The 24852-nt window shown below is 45.2% G+C and overlaps 1 protein-coding gene across 1 annotated transcript in view; it reads left to right on the forward strand.

The window, feature by feature from the left end:
* The window catches only part of LOC126095561 (zwei Ig domain protein zig-8-like), a 371675-nt gene that overhangs the window by 283478 nt on the left and 63345 nt on the right, over window positions 1-24852 (forward strand). Inside the window, exon 2 of the mRNA XM_049910339.1 lies at window positions 11303-11487. Within this exon, the coding sequence (XP_049766296.1) occupies window positions 11303-11487 (185 nt within the window). The remainder of the gene's footprint in view (window positions 1-11302; window positions 11488-24852) is intronic.

Genomic DNA, 24852 nt, shown 5'->3' on the forward strand with positions numbered 1-24852 from the left:
AAGAGTCGACAAGTGCGATAATTATCGCACAATCAGTTTAACAGCTCATGCATCGAATTTGCTGACAGGGATAATATACATAAAAATGGAAAAGAAAATAGAAGATCTGTTAGATGACGATCAATCTGGCTTTAAGAAAGGTATTTTTGACATTGCGGTTGCTAATGGAAGCAAGACTCAAGGAAAATTAAATCACGTTCATATGATCTGTCGACCTCGAAAAAGCGTTCAACAATATAAAAGGTGCAAGATGTTCCAAATTCTGATAAAAATAAGGGTACGCTACAGGAAAAGATGGATAATATGCGGTATGTGCAAGATTCAAGAGTGAGAAATAAGATTGAAGAGCAAGAACGAAGTACTCGGATTGAAATGGGTGTATGAGAGGGCTGTAGTCTTTTGCCTCCACTGTTCAATCTGCATAACGAAGAAACAAGGAAGGAAGTAAAAAGAAAAGTTCAAGAGTGGCATTAAAATTCAAGGTGAACGGATGTCAGTGCAAGATTCGCTAATGACATTGCTAACCTCTATGAAAGTAAAAATGTATTACAGGATTTTTTGAACTGAATGAACAGTGTAATGAGTACAGAATAGGGATTAAGAGAAAATCGGAGAAAGATGAAAGTAATGAGAAGTAGCAGAAAGGAGAATAGTGAGAAACTTAGTACCAGAATTGGGGATCACGAAGTAGACGAAATTAAGGAAGTCTGATGCCTAGGCAGCAAAATAACCCATGATGGATGGAGCAGGGTGGGCATAAAAAGCAAAAATGGCATTACTGGTGGAGAGAAGTCTACAAGTGTCAAACATAGGTCTCAATTTAAAGAAGAAATTTCTGACAATCTACGTTTGCAGCATAGCATTGTATGATAGTGAAACGTGATCTGTGTGGAAGCCGGAACAGAAGAGCATCGAAGCATTTGAGATGTGGTGCTACAAACGAATGTTGATAATTAGGTGACTGATGAGGTTCTCTGCCGAACTGAGGATATAGGTTGCAACTGCTGCTCTGAAATTAAAAGATTGGCTGCAGAAAGCTAACATGATGACTGATACTAAAACAAGTTTTTCGCGTACACGAGCCTGCCTGTAAAAAAAGATTAACTGATTATTCTGTGGTATAAAACTCACCGTATATTTTCACCAAATGTTGAAAACATGCGGTGAGTTTTATACCCCAGAATAATCAGTTAATCTTCTTTTAGAGGCAGGTTCGTATTTTGTAGCAAGATCACGAAGGCGTTTCAGCAGTGCTAGCTTGGTGGAAGTTGTTTCCACCTGGCGTTCAAAATAAACCGTTGTTTTGTCTACATGTGTTTTGGCCTCTATGTGTGTCGTAATGTCTTCAGAATGAGCGCCAACTTCATCACGTAATCCACCATCACTACCGTCTTTGTCCGCGGACGAGCAAATGGCGGTAATAGCCAGACTTCATGTCATTTCGCAGCCAGTAATTTACGCCATTAAGACCTTCGTCTGAGCATCGTGGAATGTTTGCAAATCTTTGAGTGAAATTTCTGCAACAGTTCTCCTTTCTCTTTGGCGTTATTTTATATTCAAAACGAAAAGAGACAATACAGTAGCGTACAGCTCAATCTTAACTTGTTGACTAGTACCCTACCAGAATCTGTGAATGATAGTTGAGTGAAATTAAATTTAATAATATTGTCAACGATTTTTGCCACGATTACGTCTGGAGTATCGAATACTGTACAGTTAGTGCATTAAAAAAAAAAAAAAAAACGCGAGCTGTGTTGAGAACCAGATATCCAGATTATTGGAACCTACTGAACCTACAAAGGCCACTGCAGAAGAAACGCCCAATGCTTTTTGTTGAAAATCCAGTTTATTCACCGTACGTATGAAGTTTTTACGGTAGATTGATACATTACTGAGAGGCAAAATGTAATTTTTTCACATAACCTTCGTCCCTTTCAGGTGCCTTAAGCCACTATGGCACATACAAGGGTATGGCCCAATCCGAAGTGTCGAAACTTCCCTTGAAATTTTTCGCATAGGAAGAATAAACAGAAAGAAGCACTGTGTCAGAATTTTAGCTACTAATACACACTAAAAGTATTTTTAAAAAAATCGAGAATGTTGCCAAATTCTTTGCTTGCCAGGAGACAGGAGCAGTTTTCTCCCCTACCGTAGCTGTAGCAGGCAGCGCACACGCAACACGGCATGTGCTCACACTCTGCCGTCGCCGAATCGGTAAAACAGGTAACACAGCACAACAGGATCGTAATTTGTAAAGCGAATTTCAGTTTCCGTTGATAGTTTCTCTGGCACAGTTGTTCACAGTTACCATTTACTCGAATTGGCAACTCATTTAATGTCCACAATAATTGGCAATTGCTTTGCGGCATCACTAAGTGTTAACATTGAAGATGAAACTGAATCACTTTTCTTTTTGTTTTGTTCGTAAATTTCAGGACAGGTTTCGACATGTACTGGACCATTCCTTTTATGGCCTGTTTACCTGCATAGTAGAAGTCAGGATGACAACGTTTGAGTGACTGTTTAGCAGCCTTTATAAAGCAGTCATCGTCTTCAAATCTCATTGTGCCAAGGGATTCCCTCACTTTACCGATTAGGTGGCAATTAAAAGGTGTCAAATCAGGGCTGTAGGGTAAGTGTTACAAATTTGTACGTCCAATCTTTGTCGTATGTCAACATTCTCGGATCCCTCGTGGTGCATATCTTTCTCTCAGCTAATTCAGCATCATCCACTCACTCGCTTTTCCTACTCCTACACTGTTCGACAGTTCGTTCGCTGCTACGCGCTTGTCAGCAGCACTCAGATCATTGTCAGGAGCCTGCGTGGGATTTTCCCAGTATTGGCGTGATTTCTTTCACTAGATAATCTGTTTGCCAAACGACTAACTGCACTGAAATCAATAGGGTCACCCCAAAATGCCTTTTTCAGTCTCTTTTAAATTTTGGTAACTGTCTCGTTCTCACAACTCAGGAAGTTCATAACAATACGTTGATTCGACAAACTTAAAGTGCAGCAGCCAACTTCACGGAGTGCTACAACAGCGCGACTTCCGGGAAATGATGAACTGAATTTGAATACAATCGGGGTGAATGTTTCTATGACCGTGAAGAACTAACAACGAAACCATACAGCTATCGAGTTTTTGACTATTTTTATATTTATGTTATCTTAAGTTCAGAGCTCAAATATTAATCCACAAAAGCCTTTCGATGGTACACTCAAAAAGTCTCGAGAAGCTTTCCGACCGTAATACGCTAGAGGTAGGTCGCAGTTCCGATTGTGGTAGAGGGCACACGCCGAGTGCCTGAGTGCCATGCCAACAACATTACAATTTTTAAACGCAGGTCCATGTTCAACAAGTATTTCCCTGAACTGTAAAATGCACAAAGATGCAAAGCACTTAATTTTTGATTTTTTTGTAGTCAAATAATCTTGATTAACAGCCTTTTACAAATGTTGGTAATTAGGAATTTACATTTGCAAAGAAAACTGGATTTGTGTACAATACGTAATTAAATATGAATCCGTGCATTTCTCATAAAAATGGCATTTAGATATGTATTAATTTGTACATATTTCACAAATTTTGTATTCACTTGATGTAGATAATCGAACTGAACGGAAAAAACGAAAAAAGTACTGCCCGAAACAAGATTCGCTTCAGCGATTGCCAGTCTTTAACGCTATCGAATTTTTAAATCTTTACTTATTTTATGCTTCACGGAAATGTTCGTAAAAATTGCACTTTTTTTAAACATTTGAATCCGATGGGAATAAAACTGAGACCCCACAGCGCAATGCTGCTTGTCGAAAGATGGACCTCCCTTTGGCGCAGTGGTCGCCAGGAATTCCGCTTATACGCCACAGCGCTCAACCTGGCTAACACGTTTCCCCCACCGCCACTCTACGGCTGTCTGAGCGCGAGGAGGGGGAAGAGGCAGAAACCGCGAACGCAGTCGCAATGCACACGACTTGGTTTTATGTTTCACATTTCTTAACAACATAGATAAAACACAGATCAACTTTTCAGTATTATTTATTTTCGGTGCTATGAGCACATGATATAACTTTTCCTTATGCAGACAGTCAGCATACAGATAGACGCAAACAATTTCACAGAAAATAGTACAGCGGGAGTTGGGTCGTTATGAATACGAAGGTTGGCAGCGAGTGATTTACTGTGAGCAGTTTGGTGGCAGGGAGCCCGCCCGGTCAGCCGTGCGGTCTAACGCGGGGAAGGAGCGCCTGGTCCCCGGCACGAATCTGCCCAGCTGGTTAGTGTCGAGGTCCCATGTGCCGGCCAGTCTGTGGATGGTTTTAAGGCAGTTTTCCACCCGCCTCCGCGAATGCGGGCTGGTTCCCCTTATTCCGCCTCATTTGCACTACGTCGGCGATTGCTGCGCAAACAATTTCTCCACGTACGCGTGCACCATACCTACTCTACCACACAAACTTTGGGGTTACACTCGTCTGGTGTGAGTCGTCCCCGGGCGGGTCCACTGGGAGCCGAACCGAACAATAACCCTGGGTTCGGTGTGGGGCGGCGGTGGGGTGAGTGGACTGCTGTAGCCTGTCGTGGGGTTGTAAACCACTGAGGGCTACGGCGGGGACGAAGCCTCTCCGTCGTTTCTAGGTCCCCAGTTCCATACAATACAATACAATACAATTGCTGACAGGGCTATACTCATCAGAATCGACGGAAACCAACACTGACAACGATAGTTCCGGTATAGATGCTGAAGTCGCAAGCTGAAGATAAAAAAATAGAGTAAGTGTGCAAACATATTGAACGCGTAATTCAGTATGTAAAGGGGGATGAAAATCTAATAGTCACGAGGAATTGGATTACGGTTCTAGACGAAGGAGTAGAAAAAAGGGTTACAGGAAAATATGTGCTTGGTACTACGGATGAAAGATAAGAAATACTAATTGACCCCTGCAATTAATCTCAGTTACTAATAAAGGATACTCTTTTCAAGAACCACAAGAGGAAGAGTTACACTTGGAAAAGTCAGAGTTTTCGAAATCCGATACTGAACTGTAAGACGTACCAAAAGGAGATATAGACACAGATAACAATTTAGTAGTGATGAACAGTAGGCTGAAGTTTAGGGGATTAGTCAGGAAGAATCAATGCGCAAGGAAGTGGGATACAGAACTATTAAGGAATGAGGAAATATGGTTGAAGTTCTTTGAACATAAAGATAATAAGTTAAGGAATAGCTCAGTAGGTACACTACTGGCGATTAAAATTGCTACATCACGAAGATGACGTACTACAGACGCGAAATTTAACCGACAGGAAGAAGATGCTGTGGTATGCAAATGATTAGCTTTTCAGAGCATTCACACAAGGTTGGCGCCGGTGGCGACACCTACAACGTGCTGACATGAGGAAAGTTTCCAACCGATTTCTCTTACAAAAAACAGCGGTTGACCGGCGTTGCCTGGTGAAATGTTGTTGTGATGCCTCGTGTAAGGAGGAGAAATGCGTACCATCACGTTTCCGACTCTGATAAAGGTCGGATTGTAGCCTATCGCGATTGCGGTTTATCGTATCGCGACATTGCTGCTCGCTTTGGTCGAGATCCAATGACTGTTAGCAGAATATGGAATCGGTGGGTGCAGGTGGGTAATACGGAACGTCGTGCTGGATCCCAACGGCCTCGTATCACTAGCAGTCGAGATGACAGGCATCTTATCCGCATGGTTGTGACGGGTCGTGCAGCCACGTCTCGATCCCTGAGTCAACACATGGGGACGTTTGCGAGACAACAACCATCTGCGCGAACAGTTCGACGACGTTTGCAGCAGCATGGACTATCAGCTCGGAGACCATGGCTGCAGTTACCCTCGACGCTGCATCACAGGCAGGAGCGCCTGCGATGGAGTACGCAACGACGAACCTAGGTGCACGAATGACAAAACGTCATTTTTTTCGGATAAATCCAGCTTCTGATTACAGCATTATGATGGTCGTATCCGCGTTTGGCGACATATCGGTGAATGCACATTGGAAGCGTGTATTCGTCATCGCCATACTGGCGTATCACCCGGCGTGGACGTTACATTTCAGATGTGTTACGACCCGTGGCTCTATCCTTGATTCGATCCCTGCGAAACCCTACATTTCAGCAGGATAACGCACGACCGCATGTTGCAGGTCCTGTACGGGCCTTTCTGGATTCAGAAAATGTTCGACTGCTGCCCTTGCCAGAACATTCTTCACATCTCACACCAACGAAAAACGTCTCGTCAATATTGGCCGAGCAACTGGCTCATCACAATACGCCAGTCACTACTCTTGATGAACTGTGGCACCGTGTTGAAGCTGCATGGGCAGCTGTACCTGTACACGCCATCCAAGCTCTGTTTGACTCAATGCCCAGGCGTATGAAGGCCGTTATTACGTCCAGAAGTGGTTGTTCTGGGTACTGATTTCTCAGGATCTATGCACCCAAATTGCGTGAAAATGTAATCAGATGTCAGTTCTAGTATAATATATTTGTCCGATGAATACCCGTTTATTATCTGCATTTCTTCTTGGTGTAGGAATTTTAATGGCCAGTAGTGTAGTTCAGTTGAAGAAAAATGGACGGCTCTAAAAAAGGCAATCACAGAAATTGGAGAAAAAAACATAGGCACAAATAAGGTAATTGCGAAGAAACCACCGGTAAAATAAGCAATAATACAGATGATAGATGAAAGAAGGAAATAGAAAAATGTTCAGGGATAATCATCTTGTGATGTTGCAGTTCTTGTTATGGCCCTGCTTGCTACGAATAGGAAGATGAATTCTGTTTTGCATCACCCAGACATGTTTCAGCACATTTTTTTGCTATCTTCTGTGGGTTATTTTTTGTTTTCTAATTGTAAAATTGTTGTTACATGCAGGGAAACTTTTGGTACTTAATATTTTAGAATTGTGAATGAATAATTGTTGTAAATATTATACATCATTTGTTCATAGTTTACAGTTGAGACATGTATTAACGATATGATGCACTATGTGTTGTTTATAACATTATGTCAATGTTAGCTTAATTGGCATAAAGAGTGGATGTATGTAAACAAATGCAATTATTGTCGGAAAGACTGACTCAGCACCTTTTATAGAAAAGTGAAAACAGCCTTCGGTGAGATTAAGGTAGCATTAAGGATGCAACGGGAATTCCAGTGTTAAATGCAGAGAAGAAAGCGGATGGATGGAAACAGTACACTGAAGGCCTCTATGAGAGGAAAGATTTGTCTGATGTGATAGATGAAGAAACAGGAGTCGATTTAGAAGAGATAGAGGATCGAGTACTAGAATCAGGTTTTAAGAGACCTTTGGAGGACTTAAGATCAAATAAGGCAGAAGGGATAGATAACATTACATCAGAATTTCTAAGGTCATTGCAGGAAGTGGCAGCAAAATGATTATTCACGTTGGTATGTTGAATGTGTATATTTGGTGACAAAAAATCTGACATTTGGAAAAAAAATATCATCGACACAGTTCCAGAGACCGAAAGAGCCGACAGCTCATGAATCCAAGCTGTTGACCACAATAATATACAGAAGAGTGGAAAAGAAAATTAAAGGTGTGTTAGATAAAGTTTGTATTTAGGAAAGGTAAAAACAGCAGAGAGGCAATTCTGACGTGGAAGTTGGTAATGGGAGCGAGACTAAAGGAAAATCAAGACACGTTCATAGGATTTGTCGACCTGGAAAATGCGTAAAATGGAGGAACATGGTCGAAACTTTGAGAAAATGGGGGCAAGCGGTAGGGGAAGACGGGTAATACACGTTATGTACAAAACCCAAGAGGGAATAATAAGAGTGGGATTAAAAAGGGTGTAAGACAGATATGTAGTCTTTCGTCCCTACAGTTCAACTTATACATCGAAAAAGCAGTTACAGAAAAAGAAAGGTACAAGAGTAGAATCAAAATTCAAGGTGAAAGGACAGCAATAATGAGATACGCTGACGACATTGCTCTCCTCAGTGGAAGTGAAGGAGGAAGATAGGATCTGCTGAATGGAATGAACAGTCTAATGAATACAGAATATGGATTGAGAGTAAACTGAAGAAAGACGAAAGTAATGAGAAGTAGCAGAAATGAGAATAGCGAGATACGTAACATCAGGACTGATTGCTCACGAAGTAGGCGGTAAAATAACCCATGACGGTCGAAGCAAGGAGGAAATCAAAAGCATACTAGCACTGGCAAAAAGGGGATTTTTGGCCAAGAGAAGTCTGCTTGTATCAAACATAGGCCTTAATTTGAGGAAGAAATTTCTAAGAATGTACTTTTGGAGCACAGTATTGTGTGGTAGTGAAACTTGGACTGTGGTGCTACAGAAGAAAACTGAAAATTAGGTGAACTGATAGCGTAAGGAGTTGGGTGGTTCTGAATGAGGAGGTTCTCCGAATCGGCGATAAAAGGAATATATGGTAAATAAAAAAAAAATAAAAAGTCTTTCACACACACATGTTGATCAAAATTTTATGGCACTTTTGCAACGGCCTTTAAAACAGGAGTTACCTCGGAGATCAGCTACATCTGCATATGCACAGGAGAATTTTAAACGGTTCCTAAAAATGCTTGAAAGCAGGCGTTAGATTGACAGTGTTCTAAAAATGTTTAGGAAAATGTCCTTACAATTCTTTCAAGGCCGCAATGAATTCTTCTGACGTCGCGTTTTCTTCAACGTTAGTGAGCTTTGGGAACAGGACTATCATTGTTAGAATGCGTCCTTCTTAAAACGCGACTATCTTTTTAAACGCATTCCCGTCAAATTAGGAATAAGTTACCTTAATATATCTTACTGTGGCTAGTGTGCAGTCAAGTCTACTTAAAATACAAAGAGTGCAGTCCATTCCAAATGTCCAAAGTTCCGTTCTTGCACTCTTTCTTCCTTCATAGATTCATCAGTAGCATGTTTAATACCGAAAAATAGTTTCAGGGACGCCCCTGGACTTAACCAACGTACTTTGCATTAATACGTGTAGTCTCCCTACTCTTCGTTCAGCTCCATTAAAAGCTTTTCCAACTGACAGTGAAGTAATGCGTGCGACTTCAGAAATTTTACTATTTGTACCACCAATTTCTTCATGTGCTGAATGCCTGTAAATTTAGCATAAAGTCCTTCTTGATGAACAGAACAATGAAAACCGTCTGTCGATCGCTGTAGTATTTTTACTCCTTCATTATCAAGTAAATCTATAAATTATTTCTGTATGATAGTGTAACGTCGTTAAATAGCAAATATGCAGTATCCATCACACTGAAATTCTCATCCCTCTCTTCTGTCATTCGCATTCATTTCAAAGTAGTGCGACGACAGATCGCTGGCTGCCAGTTTTTGTGCAAACAGCCACTGAGCCTGTGAACGTGTGTCATACCACGACCAAGTAGCGAAAGGTAAACAACGCTGACACCACGATTCTGTCGAACTCAGAAAGTTCGCCGACCGAAAAATGCCGCACAGCAATGCTAAAAGAAGTATCGTGCTGTTCTGGGCTCTTCCGAAATGCTGCACGCGTGAAGTTTGACACGCCGTAGCCGGCCCTGCTTTAGCATATTAACATTTTTGGAAAACATGAAACTCGTTTCTTTCGAGAATTTTTGAGAGTTGTATCGAATTGCTTTGGATGGTGATATTTGAGTTCTGAATTTCACGTACCATAAATATAACAAAAATATACACTACTGGCCATTAAAATTGCTACACCAAGAAGAAATGCAGATGATAAATGGGTCTTCATTGGACAAATATATTATACTAGAACTGACATGTGATTGCATTTTCACGCAATTTGAGTGCGAAGATCCTGAGATCAGTACCCAGAACAACCACCTCTGGCCGTAATAACGGTCTTTATACGTCTGGACATTGAGTCAAACAGAGCTTGGGTGGCGTGTACAGGTACAGCAGCCCATGCAGCTTCAACACGATACCACAGTTCATAAAGAGTAATGACTCGCGTATTGCGACGAGCCAGTTGCTCGGCCGCCATTGACCAGACCTTTTCAATTGGTGAGAGATCTGGAGAATGTGCTGGCCAGGGCAGCAGTCGAACATTTTCTGTATCCAAAAAGGCCCGTACAGGACCTGCAACATGCGGTCGTGCATTATCCTGCTGAAATGTAGGGTTTCGCAGGGATCGAATGAAGGGTAGAGCCACGGGTCGTAACACATCTGAAATCTAACGTCCACTGTTCAAAGTGCTGTCAATGCGAACAAGAGGTGACCGAGACGTGTAACCAATGGCACCAAATTCCATCACGCCGGGTGATACGCCAGTATGGCGATGCCGAATACACGCTTCCAATGTGCGTTCACCGCGATGTCGCCAAACACGGATGCGACCATCATGATCCTGTAAACAGAACCTGGATTCATCCGAAAAAATGACGTTTTGCCATTCGTGCACCCAGGCTCGTCGTTGAGTACACCATCGCAGGCGCTCCTGTCTGTGATGCAGCGTCAAGGGTAACCGCAGCCATGGTGTGAGAGCTGATAGTCCATGCTGCTGCAAACGTCGTCGAACTGTTCGTGCAGATGGTTGTTGTCTTGCGAACGTGGCTGCACGATCCGTTACAGCCATGTGAATAAGATGCCTGCCATCTCGACTGCTAGTGATACGAGGCCGTTGGGATCCAGCACGGTGTTCCGTATTACCCTCCTGAACCCACCGATTCCATATTCTGCTAACAGTCATTGGATCTAAAACAACACGAGCAACAATGTCGCGACACGATAAACCGCAGTCACGATTGGCTACAATCCGACCTTTATCAAAGTCGGAAACGAGATGATAGGGATTTCTCCTCCTTACACGAGGTATCACAACAACGTTTCACCAGGCAACGCCGGTCAACTGCTGCTTGTGTATGAGAAATCTGTTGGAAACTTTGCTCATGTCATCAAGTTATAGGTGTCGCCACCAGCGCCAACCTTGTGTGAATACTCTGAAAATCTAATTATTGGCGTATCACAGCATCTTCTTTCTGTCGGTTAAATTCCGCTTCTGTAGCACGTCATCTTCGTGGTGTAGCAATTTTAATGGCCACTAGTGTATATAAAGAACCATGTGGCGTGAGATCTTGAAAGACGTAGAACAAAAGTTGGGTTTAAAAAAATGTATATATTGTGCGTTTCTTATGGAGTGGCCCCATAATACGTAGAAAAGCGCAGGTTTTCCAAATAAACGGTAAAGTTGCTGTTCGCTAAGGTCTTCATTCACGTGTTGTAAGGCCCTCAGAGTTTGTGTAGCCGTACTGTGGCTTGTAACACCTGGACACGGATGTTGCAGGAGGCGCAGGTCCTGGGTCCTCCAGCAGCCGCTTCGTGACGGACTTCCTGCAGGACGGCACGCAGGTGGCGGCAGACGGCGCCGGCGGTCCCTATTTCGACTCCTCGGTGCCCGACAACCTGACCGGCCTCGTGGGGAGGACGGCCTACCTCAACTGCCGCGTCAAGAACCTCGGCAACCGTACCGTGAGTACCAGTTCCTCCTCATGCGTATCTAGCGCTGGTGTCTCGGGATTTGCGCCAAAAGTAAATAAAACATTCAGAAGCCAAGATAGTATAAATATTTCTTTATTTAAAACAACCGGTTTCTACAGATCTTGCTGATAGTTTTGTAACACCCCAGGGGACAAATGGTTGGGGTCCCTAAAATTGGCTTTTTCACTTCTGGACTGTGCGCCATATCCACACCAAGTACCTGATAATTCCGCGGCAGTCGTATTGTTCTGCTCCACATTGCTGCTGGCTTGCCTGAAATTATGCATCGAAATATGCAAGCGAGTAAGGGGAGCCACGCAACGTTAAGCACAACACTGTTCTACGTCTGGTATGAACAACCATATTCTGAGACGATTTAAGAAAATCGCAGGTGTCGCTGTTTACATTCTAATTCATAAGTTTTTATCCCAATTTATGTATTATTACCAGTCCACAATATCACTCAGACGGGCGTACTCGTAACCGACACGACGCGGGTGATTGTTGATGATGCGGAAGCCGAATGATCGCACGAAATTTCTTACGCTCGTCACGCACACACAAATGTCTGGTACCAGTCCTCCTTGACACTAGTAATAAATTTTAACACTGTTCACAAGTTTAATTTACAGTTCACAGTTCTCAACTGTACGAGCGTGCGCGTAACCGTCGCGGCGCGGTTGATTGTTGATGATGCGGAATGCGAGGATCGAACGCATGTTCTCACGCTCGCTACAAGACACTGGCACTTGTTTGCACTCTCTTATGGTAACCAATTTCTTGCTGATTCACATCAGTTCATTCTGAGAGACCGAACGCGGCGTGGATGATTGATACTGTACGGTACGACACATAGCGAGAGGATACGCAAATGCGTTATCGGCGGGACTGCTCATTTTTTAATTACTTCTTGACGCACTTTTCTGTGAATCCTTTCCATATTTCATCATTTTACTGTAACAGCACTTGTAGCAACACTTCAACTTCCATACTAACAATGCCGCTCACATGCAGAGCTACCCACTACGCAACATAAAAGTTCCGTGTCCGGTGCTCGACTCGATAGACGCGGCTGCCCGCAAAGATACCCCGCAACCAAGCCAGCGATATGACAGTACGCTTACAGTTAGAGGCCTTGAAATATCTTTTTGTTACGAAATATGTTCGTTTTAAGTAGGAACTCTGGCCAAGATGTTATCTAGATAAAAAACAGCTCGTTATAAAAGGTTTGTCATGGCTAAAATATTTAAAAACATAAAACACGTTTTTAAATATTTAAGTTATGACAAATCTTTTATAATGTGCTGTCTTTTATCTGCATGACAACTTGACTTGAGATCCAATTTAAAATGAACAAGTTTCACAACAAAAAGATTTTTTAGGACCTGAAGATGACAGCATAGTTGTCGAAACCGGTTGTTTTTATGGGATCTTAGCTTTTGAATGTCTTAGAGCAAGTAAAACAAATCGCTCCTTCTGTCTTCTCCAAATGATAAAATTCATGAAAATAAAACATCTGAGCAGAAGTATCCGAACATAGATTAGTGGAAATTTATATAAGGTACGTCCCCTTCGCATTTGTGACCTCTTCAGATTTGCACTTTGTATGAGGCGTCTGATTGTGTGTATCTCCTCAAAAGCCGAAAGCACAGAAGGTAGTGATGTTGGACACTGCGGTATGGAGCGAAGTCGACATTCTGACTCGTATCAAAGGACTTTCGTGGTGTTCATGTCGGTACCCTGGCCAGGCCAATCGCTTCCAAGACAGTTATTGCCCACAAATGCCTTACGGATACTGCTTTGTGACAGGGTGGATTGTTATCCTCATACGATTACCAACACAGAATTGTTCCTCCGCTATATGTACTACACAATGCTGCTATGTTGATATAACTTCTTAATCACAACAAAGGGATCACTTCCTAATAATGAAAAACATCTCCCATAGCATAACGCCACTTCCTGTGTGCTTCACTCTCAGCACTATACATGTTGGCACGTAACGTTCTCCACGCATTCGTCAAACCCAAATCATTCCATAGGATTGTCAGAAGGTACAGCGTGATTCATAACTCCAAATCACTCGTCTCCAGCCATAAATTGTCCAGTGGCTTCACTTTTAACACCGTCTCTAGCGTCGCTTAGCACTGACTGCAGTAACGTATACGAGGTGCATTCAAGTTCTAAGGCCTCCGATTTTTTTTCTAATTAACTATTCACCCGAAATCGATGAAACTGGCGTTCCTTCTTGACGTAATCGCCCTGCAGACGTACACATTTTTCGCAACGCTGACGCCATGATTCCATGGCAGCGGCGAAGGCTTCTTTAGGAGTCTGTTTTGACCACTGGAAAATCGCTGAGGCAATAGCAGCACGGCTGGTGAATGTGCGGTCACGGAGAGTGTCTTTCATTGTTGGGAAAAGCCAAAAGTCACTAGGAGCCAGGTCAGGTGAGTAGGGAGCATGAGGAATCACTTCAAAGTTGTTATCACGAAGAAACTGTTGCGTAACGTTAGCTCGATGTGCGGGTGCGTTGTCTTGGTGAAACAGCACACGCGCAGCCCTTCCTGGACGTTTTTGTTGCAGTGTAGGAAGGAATTTGTTCTTCAAAACAGTTTCGTAGGATGCACCTGTTATCGTAGTGCCCTTTGGAACGCAATGGGTAAGGATTACGCCCTTGCTGTCCCAGAACATGGACACCATCATTGTTTCAGCACTGGCGGTTACCCGAAATTTTTCGGTGGCGGTGAATCTGTGTGCTTCCATTGAGCTGACTGGCGCTTTGTTTCTGGATTGAAAAATGGTATCCACGTCTCATCCATTGTCACAACCGACGAAAAGAAAGTCCCATTCATGCTGTCGTTGCGCGTCAACATTGCTTGGCAACATACCACACGGGCAGCCATGTGGTCGTCCGTCAGCATTCGTGGTACCGACCTGGATGACACTTTTCGCATTTTCAGGTCGTCATGCAGGATTGTGTGCACAGAACCCACAGAAATGCCAACTCTGGAGGCGATCTGTTCAACAGTCATTCGGCGATCCCCCAAAACAATCTCCACTTTCTCGATCATGTCGTCAGACCGGCTTGTGCGAGCCTGAGGTTGTTTCGGTTTGTTGTCACACGATGTTCTGCCTTCATTAAACTGTCGCACCCACAAAGGCACTTTCGACACATCCATAACTCCATCACCACATGCCTCCTTCAACTGTCGATGAATTTCAATTGGTTTCACACCACGCAAATTGAAAACGAATGATTGCACGCTTTTCAAGTAAGGAAAACGTCGCCATTTTGAGAATTTAAAACAGTTCTCATTCTCGCCGCTGGCGGTAAAATTCCATCTGCTGTATGGTGCTGCCATCTCTGGGAGGTATTGACAATGAACGCGGCCTCATTTTAAAACAATGTGCATATTTCTATCTCTTTCCAGTCCGGAGAAAAAAAATCGGAGGCCTTAGAACTTGAATGCACCTCGTAGCTTATGAGCAACTGCTTGACCATTGCAACTCGTTCCTTTACTCACCACCAACAGTCCTTGTGCCAGCTGAAATGGTGGTAGCACTTTGGAACTCACGACTGAGTCCTGCTGTTTCCATGCGATTTTTTATAATCAGGTCCTGGAACGCTCGAAGCTCGCTGTCTCTCAGTACATGAGGTCTATCGTGGTTTTGATTTAGCTGCGCTTGTACCTTCGGCTTCCGCTTCACAATCACAACACCAACAGTCGACTAGTGTATAGAATGGTTGAAATGTGCCTGATGGATTTGTTATTTAGGTGACATCTAGTGACTAGCTAACGTTCGAAGTCACTGAGTTCTCGTGACCGACATATTCTGCTCTCTTGATTCTCTGCTGACAGCGCTATACATCCTCCTCTCCTTTTATACTGGCGGGTCCGGTTTTCCTGACATCTAGTGATCACTTTTACATTATGCAGGGCGTCGGCCGCATTTTCTCTGATGTTTCAGCAGAAATCTGCAGTTTCGTTTCTGCATCGTGTAGCTGGAATCATCCCAAGCAAATACTGCTAAGCAGTCTGTAATGCGATGCCTTGTGTCGGCGGAAAGCGTCAGTTTGTTTCGCGTTGAGAGCAGAACGCTTTGTAAAGCGGAATTTTATGTGCCCATTCGAAAGAGTGTTCCCAGATTAGTCTAGAGCAATGTCTGTTTTATCGTTATAACCCCCCCCCCCCCTAATCTGCCCTTGACTGTGGTGTCATCTTCGTGCCGACTTTTTAGTTCAATGTTTCTAGTGATTGTCAAGTGCTGTGCGTCTTTACCGAAGTGCTGCGAACGGACACCATACTGTAGCTGGGTCTGATTTTTTTATATCTCTTGCGAACGGAAACCAGACTGTCGCCGTGGTTTTTAATTGTCTGTCTACTATTTTACCTGTCTGCTTCCTGTGTATTTTTTTAGCATCGCCCACTCCTTTGTTTTATGTTTTAACTTTCAGCAATTTTCCGCCGTTTTACAATTGAAGTCATCGTTTTATCGTCTGATTTTATTGTTTTTTTCTCTTATTATGTTTTAAAAATTCTATAGGCTGGAGAGCAGCGTACTAAGCTGATGCCAGCCCGTCCCCTTCGGAGGGAATCGAAATTCAATAAAGAAAAAAAATATCGTTATATATTAACAGGGACAGTAAAACTCGAAAAATAATCAGTACTCCAGCAAAGACACCCACTGCCCTGGGCCACGCTGAGTGCTACTTACCAGCATGCAGCGCTGCTTACTAGCTGCTGGAGTAAGTGTTATTCTTCCTGTTTTAATGTTTTACTATCGGACTAGACTTATCTGGAAGCGCACTGTCGAATGGGCAAGTAAAACATCACGTTAAAATGATCTTGTTTGTTATGGGAAACAAACGTACGCTTTCTGTCGACAACGGGCGTCGCATGAAAGGCGTGACGAGCAGTAATTCTTTGAGCTGACTCCAGCTACACAATGCAGAAACGAAATTTCAGATATCTGCAGCAACGCTAGAGAAAATGCGCCTGTCGACTCTTAGGAGAGACATCGGGTCTAGAAGGGTCTGGATACTGTTGATAAGATAGTTATGGTGAAGGTCCCCACAGTACACTTCTCTAATCGTTATTACGTCACGGAATTGGGAATAACGCCATATACATCAGGCGCGTTTGGTGATCTTTATATGATGCTTTCGTCCCTCTACATCCATGAGGGGTAGTTGTAATGTTTTACTTATCAAAACGAGAAGTCTAACTGTAACCATGAAACTTGATGACGGTTTTAGAATTTCTGTGTATATTAACTTGCAATGACGGACGACGTGACAGAAACGTTGGATATATGAGGTTGTTTGGCGGCTGTCCAGCAAACGTTCCACTTCAAAAACCAGCTCATCGTCATTCTGAAAATGCCTGCTACACAATAATTTTTCATGCAGGGGAGGAGGGAGACATCACTTCACTGCGTGCTATATTAAGAGAATATGCGTGAAGGTGCCCAGTGCGGAATAAGCAGCGTCCCGTAACCTCGACAGGAAACGTCCGTAGTGTGCTCCTGTGTCGGTTTGTCCGTTACGAGCATAATATGTAAGCACCACGGCATGGCAGTTCCAAAAAATAGTCAGCACCAACTTGCCCGATGACGGTTTGGGTCTTCGTCTCTCGGGCGGTGATGGATCCACTTGCTTCCATTGCTTGTTTTATTCTATACGTTGGTGTCACAGTGATAGCACTCGTACATTATGATTAAACGTCTAAAGAAGTCTGCATGTCCTGACATAGCTGGAACATTCCCGTTCTGCCTCGAGCCGGTAGCCTTTCTTCAGTTGCTGTGAACAGTCGCCGGACCCAGCGGGCAGCGAACTTCATCGCGTTCAAAATATCGTGCAAGATGTTGGAAACTTACGCGTGACTGTTTATTCACTTTTTAGGGTTCCATACTTCAATCGCCAAAAACGGAACCCTTATAGGATCACTTTGTTGTCCGTCTGTCTGTCTCTCAGAATGCTAAAAACACTTTTTCTGAGGAACGGGCAGATGCATCAAGTTGAAAAATATGTCACATACTAAAGCCTATGACCCCTTGGCGCTGTAAAATATTGAGGCTTCCATGTTAGTGGGGTAAAAAAATAAGGCGATTTTCAGAGTTAAAAGATGATAAACGCAAATTAGTTATAAACTGCGGCGTGCACACACTTTATTCAACATCTAAACGTCACTACAGATATTCGGATTTAGGTTACGACTTGTTCGATATGCCTGCCATCAGTGGCTATGATGTGGCGCAGACGAATAGCGAAATTCTGCATGACCCGCTGAAGTGCCGGAATATCGATGCTGTCGGTGTCCTACTGAATGGCTGTTTTCAGCTCAGCAATAGTTCTGGGGTTATTGCTGTGCACCCTGTCTTTAATGTAGCCCCACAAAAAGGAGTCCCATGTGCTCAGAACCGGAGAACATGGCGGCCAATCGAGGTCCATGCCAGTGGCCTCTGGGTACACCAGAGCCACACTGCGGTCCCCACAGTGATCCTCCAGGACATGACTCTCTTGCTTCGATGGGGTCGAGCTCCGTCTCGCATGAACCACATCTTGTCGAAATCAGGGTCACTTTGGATAACGGAAATGAAATCATCTTCCAAAACCTTCACGTAGGCACCGTGCCATCAAGGAATATGGCACCGAATATTCCGCGACTCGATGTTGCACACTACACAGTCACCCGCTGAGGGTGAAGAGACTTGTAGATCGCGAAATGCGGATTCTCAATCCCCCAAATGCGTCAGTTTTGCTTATTGACGAGACCACCCAAATGAAAGTGAGCTCCGTCGCTGAACCAAAGCATGCATGCGCATACTAATTCCCATCATGCCCCGCGGCAAACCGCACAGTTCGAACGTCCTAACGTAAACAGTTCAGAAGTTATGACGCTTTTATTTCACACAGCTCAATAATTGTCATCCTGTATGTCACATATTTTGATACTCGCAAACTCACTCATCACAAGCTATAGGGTACTTCCCGTTGACGTAGAACCGCGAAATTTGGCAAGAAACAAGGTTTGACGGTGAAATTAAAGGAAAAAATCCAAAAATTGTTAACTTTTAATCATATCACACGAAAAAATATTTTTTCGCTTTTGGTAGTCGACGTCAGACTTGACAGGATCGGCAAGTGATGGTTGAAGTCATCACTTAGCAAGTAGGTATCTACTAATGCAAGTATTCCTGGCCCCTGCTTTTGATCGTAACCGACGTAGATTCGTCCTACACGTCGGTCAGGGGCCTGAAGATGGCGTAGTAACACGCTGAAACTGGTTGATAAATAAAATAAGGTTGGAAATTTGACATCCTCTATCGAATAGCAGAGTCCCGAAACCATTCCAGAGACGTAAAATTAAAATATTCTCGAAAATTTTGGATTCCATGGGATCGGTATCTTGCCAATGTTAATGTCGAGAACAGCAAAAAATGGTCGAAATTCTCGATTACCGGAATGGCTGAACTGTCTGTATACAAAATTGTGTACGGAATCCTCATTGTGCGAGTCCTACTCATACCTGTCCAGTTTCTCGACTGTCGCCTCGATTATGATGTATGAAGATGGTACTGATGATCGTGCAGCTCTCGAAGAATGAAATTACAATAAAATCCACACCATTAGCTGCTTACAGGCGTTCATAAATATCTACGGGGACAGTAGAAAATGTATGTCCCGACCGGGACAAGAACCCGGGATCTCCTGCTTCATGGAAGACCTCTATCCGACTGAGCCATCGAGGACACTGAGGATAGTGCGACTGCAGGGACTTATCTCTGGCACGCTCCTCGTGAGACCCATATTTCCAACTTACTGTCCACACACTACATTTGTAGTGCCCTGCTCACTACACTCATTACTCGCGGCAGTCAATCTACCGATTCCCGTAAGAGTTCGGGCAATGTGAGTGCATCTGCACTGAAGAAGAGCTCGTGGTCGTGCGGTAGCGTTCTCGCTTCCCACGCCCGGGTTCCCAGCTTCGAATCCCGGCGGGGTCAGGCATTTTCTCTACCTCGTGATGACTGGGTGTTGTGAGCTGTCCTTAGGTTAGTTAGGTTTAAGTAGTTTCTAAGTTCTAGGGGACTGATGACCATAGCTGTTAAGTCCCATAGTGCTCAGAGCCATTTGAACCATTTTTGAACTGAAGAAGATTACTGGCCTGTAAGCCTAATATATATAAAGATGGTATCTGTTCTTTCGGACATGTCCGAATCAACAGAACAGGCTCTGCTAACGGTATACTACGCCTTCCACATTGCTGGCAACGGGTTCTACACAACGCTGGTGACTACTTTGAAGGACAGTAACAGGTGCAAACATGTAACTCTTTTTTATCGGTTGTGAATAAGTAGTTGCCACTATTGAAGTTCCAACCCTTGTAGTAGTCCATATCTACCTCTCTCCTCTCTTTGTCAATATTTTCCTTTCCCTCACCCTGGTCATCCCCTCCTCTTTTCTTTGTGTCCAACTCCTTCCCCCCTCTCTGTCCATTTCATCCTCCCCTACCTCTGTCCAACTCTTTCTCCAATCTCTACCTATCTCCTCCTTCCCCCTCGCCGTCTGTCCATCTCTTCGTCCTACCTTCTCTCTTCACCTTGTCACACTCTCCCCAAATGGAGGCTAGTAGTTCTTACCCTTACAGTATTTCTTTCCAGATAGTACTAATACAGTATGCGTACCACATTTGATTGAAATCGTCCAGGGGTGTAGGTTCAGCTTTTCACCCAAACTTATCGCACATACTCATGTCTCAAATACACTCCTGGAAATAGAAAAAAGAACACATTGACACCGGTGTGTCAGACCCACCATACTTGCTCCGGACACTGCGAGAGGGCTGTACATGCAATGATCACACGCACGGCACTGCGGACACACCAGGAACCGCGGTGTTGGCCGTCGAATGGCGCTAGCTGCGCAGCATTTGTGCACCGCCGCCGTCAGTGTCAGCCAGTTTGCCGTGGCATACGGAGCTCCATCGCAGTCTTTAACACTGGTAGCATGCCGCGACAGCGTGGACGTGAACCGTATGTGCAGTTGACGGACTTTGAGCGAGGGCGTATAGTGGGCATGCGGGAGGCCGGGTGGACGTACCGCCGAATTGCTCAACACGTGGGGCGTGAGGTCTCCACAGTACATCGATGTTGTCGCCAGTGGTCGGCGGAAGGTGCACGTGCCCGTCGACCTGGGACCGGACCGCAGCGACGCACGGATGCACGCCAAGACCGTAGGATCCTACGCAGTGCCGTAGTGGACCGCACCGCCACTTCCCAGCAAATTAGGGACACTGTTGCTCCTGGGGTATCGGCGAGGACCATTCGCAACCGTCTCCATGAAGCTGGGCTACGGTCCCGCACACCGTTAGGCCGTCTTCCGCTCACGCCCCAACATCGTGCAGCCCGCCTCCAGTGGTGTCGCGACAGGCGTGAATGGAGGGACGAATGGAGACGTGTCGTCTTCAGCGATGAGAGTCGCTTCTGCCTTGGTGCCAACGATGGTCGTATGCGTATTTGGCGCCGTGCAGGTGAGCGCCACAATCAGGACTGCATACGACCGAGGCACACAGGGCCAACACCCGGCATCATGGTGTGGGGAGCGATCTCCTACACTGGCCGTACACCACTGGTGATCGTCGAGGGGACACTGAATAGTGCACGGTACATCCAAACCGTCATCGAACCCATCATTCTACCATTCCTAGACCGGCAAGGGAAGTTGCTGTTCCAACAGGACAATGCACGTCCGCATGTATCCCGTGCCACCCAACGTGCTCTAGAAGGTGTAAGTCAACTACCCTGGCCAGCAAGATCTCCGGATCTGTCCCCCATTGAGCATGTTTGGGACTGGATGAAGCGTCGTCTCACGCGGTCTGCACGTCCAGCACGAACGCTGGTCCAACTGAGGCGCCAGGTGGAAATGGCATGGCAAGCCTTTCCACAGGACTACATCCAGCATCTCTATGATCGTCTCCATGGGAGAATAGCAGCCTGCATTGCTGCGAAAGGTGGATATACACTGTACTAGTGCCGACATTGTGCATGCTCTGTTGCCTGTGTCTATGTGCCTGTGGTTCTGTCAGTGTGATCATGTGATGTATCTGACCCCAGGAATGTGTCAATAAAGTTTCCCCTTCCTGGAACAATGAATTCACGGTGTTCTTATTTCAATTTCCAGGAGTGTATATTTCATACGTATTTAATATATTTCACGCGTATTTGTACACACACACACATTTCACCAGTATTTCAGTATATGTGAATATCGTGCGCAAAATGTGTCACGGCCGGCCGTAGTGGCCGTGCGGTTAAAGGCGCTGCAGTCTGGAACCGCAAGACCGCTACGGTCGCAGGTTCGAATCCTGCCTCGGGCGTGGATGTTTGTGATGTCCTTAGGTTAGTTAGGTTTAACTAGTTCTAAGTTCTAGGGGACTAATGACCTCAGCAGTTGAGTCCCATAGTGCTCAGAGCCAAAATGTGTCACGAATACTTTTAGTAATATACACTCCTGGAAATTGAAATAAGAACACCGTGAATTCATTGTCCCAGGAAGGGGAAACTTTATTGACACATTCCTGGGGTCAGATACATCACATGATCACACTGACAGAACCACAGGCACATAGACACAGGCAACAGAGCATCACAATGTCGGCACTAGTACAGTGTATATCCACCTTTCGCAGCAATGCAGGCTGCTGTTCTCCCATGGAGACGATCGTAGAGATGCTGGGTGTAGTCCTGTGGAACGGCTTGCCATGCCATTTCCACCTGGCGCCTCAGTTGGACCAGCGTTCGTGCTGGACGTGCAGACCGCGTGAGACGACGCTTCATCCAGTCCCAAACATGCTCAATGGGGGACAGATCCGGAGATCTTGCTGGCCAGGGTAGTTGACTTACACCTTCTAGAGCACGTTGGGTGGCACGGGATACATGCGGACGTGCATTGTCCTGTTGGAACAGCAAGTTCCCTTGCCGGTCTAGGAATGGTAGAACGATGGGTTCGATGACGGTTTGGATGTACCGTGCACTATTCAGTGTCCCCTCGACGATCACCAGTGGTGTACGGCCAGTGTAGGAGATCGCTCCCCACACCATGATGCCGGGTGTTGGCCCTGTGTGCCTCGGTCGTATGCAGTCCTGATTGTGGCGCTCACCTGCACGGCGCCAAACACGCATACGACCATCATTGGCACCAAGGCAGAAGCGACTCTCATCGCTGAAGACGACACGTCTCCATTCGTCCCTCCATTCACGCCTGTCGCGACACCACTGGAGGCGGGCTGCACGATGTTGGGGCGTGAGCGGAAGACGGCCTAACGGTGTGCGGGACCGTAGCCCAGCTTCATGGAGACGGTTGCGAATGGTCCTCGCCGATACCCCAGGAGCAACAGTGTCCCTAATTTGCTGGGAAGTGGCGGTGCGGTCCCCTACGGCACTGCGTAGGATCCTACGGTCTTGGCGTGCATCCGTGCGTCGCTGCGGTCCGGTCCCAGATCGACGGGCACGTGCACCTTCCGCCGACCACTGGCGACAACATCGATGTACTGTGGAGACCTCACGCCCCACGTGTTGAGCAATTCGGCGGTACGTCCACCCGGCCTCCCGCATGCCCACTATACGCCCTCGCTCAAAGTCCGTCAACTGCACATACGGTTCACGTCCACGCTGTCGCGGCATGCTACCAGTGTTAAAGACTGCGATGGAGCTCCGTATGCCACGGCAAACTGGCTGACACTGACGGCGGCGGTGCACAAATGCTGCGCAGCTAGCGCCATTCGACGGCCAACACCGCGGTTCCTGGTGTGTCCGCTGTACCATGCGTGTGATCATTGCTTGTACAGCCCTCTCGCAGTGTCCGGAGCAAGTATGGTGGGTCTGACACACCGGTGTCAATGTGTTCTTTTTTCCATTTCCAGGAGTGTAGAAGTAATAAATAAAACGTCATACTTCACGTGGCAGTTTTACTTCATGAACAACGAAATTGTGCACTGATCGGCACGAAAAACGCAACACTTCAACTTCTTAGAAAAACAAATATATTTTAAATTTAAGACGCTTTTATGACACTAATCCACTATCTCATGATGGAATATTGTGGTAAGGTCACATATAAGTGTCCAGGAATGAGAAAAGAAAGGCGATTTTAAGCAAATTTAAGCAAAATTCAGCCAGAGATGCACACTGTAGGAAATTTTGAGTAACCTCATGAAGGTAATGCACCTCTGTTTTGATGCTATACACTTCACACTTTACTTCACATGCCTCGGAGACTATCTCGGAGACCTGTATTCGCATTTTCAAAAGCATGTATTACCACCTCTTGCACCAACGACGGCAGTCAACATTTCAGACATGCTCCTGGCTAATACGGTAATGTCCTATTGATGAATCATGTTCCATTCTTCGAGGAGGGCATTCCGTAGGTTCTGTAGGGTCTCCGGATAGTGCTGACGAGCTCTTCTCTGCAGCCTGTCCCAAACTTGGTCAACGGGGTTCTTATCAGAGCTTCCAACCGGCCAATCCATAGCACGAATCCCTGTTTCATCCAAGAACTCGCGTACAATTGTCGCAGCATGTGGGCGAGCTTTGTCGTGATGTAGTGTAAAATCATCACCAATAAAGGGAGCGAAAGGCACAACATGCTCCAGAAGCATTTCCTCTATATACCAACGTGCGGTAAGCTTCCTATGCTCCACGAAGACCAAATCCGTCCTTGTATCTGTATTGATTCCTACATACACCATCACAGAACCACCCTGAAAAGGCGTATTGGAGAAGAATGTGTCTTCTACAGATCCTCTCTCTTCCGTCAGGTGATGAGAGGCCAAATCGCGACTCATTTATGAACAACACTTACTCTCACTGTTCTGCAGTCCAGCCAAGATACTCTCTTGCGAAACGTAGTCGAGCTGTACAATCTGGTGAGTTCCGGACCTGTAGCAGTTCTTCTGGAATGAAGATTGGCATCTTCCAGTCTTCTTCGATCGGTTATCTCACTAGCGTTGCTCCCCGAACCTGGTGGAGTCGATTTCGTGTTTCAACAGCGGTGGTGTCACGGTTGCGGAGCGGTCATCTCTCTCCGATGTTGCTCCTCTCGGGCCTCCATTTTTCTTGTATTTTCGAACGGTTCGGAAATCGTGGAAGGTGTAGTCCTCAACACTTCTGCAACGTAGTGCATGCTGCGGCCATCTTCCATCAAAGCAACAGCTTTCGCAACTTGTTCAGGGCTTAACGGCATGGTTACTCCAGAAAGCTTATTACAACAATCACAGAAATATCCTACAGACACGTGTGATTGAAAGAGGAACAGTTCAGGGTACAACAATAAGCCCTACACGAGCAGGG

Source organism: Schistocerca cancellata, chromosome 8 (genome assembly GCF_023864275.1).
Source record: "Schistocerca cancellata isolate TAMUIC-IGC-003103 chromosome 8, iqSchCanc2.1, whole genome shotgun sequence".
In the NCBI taxonomy this organism is placed as follows: domain Eukaryota; kingdom Metazoa; phylum Arthropoda; class Insecta; order Orthoptera; family Acrididae; genus Schistocerca; species Schistocerca cancellata.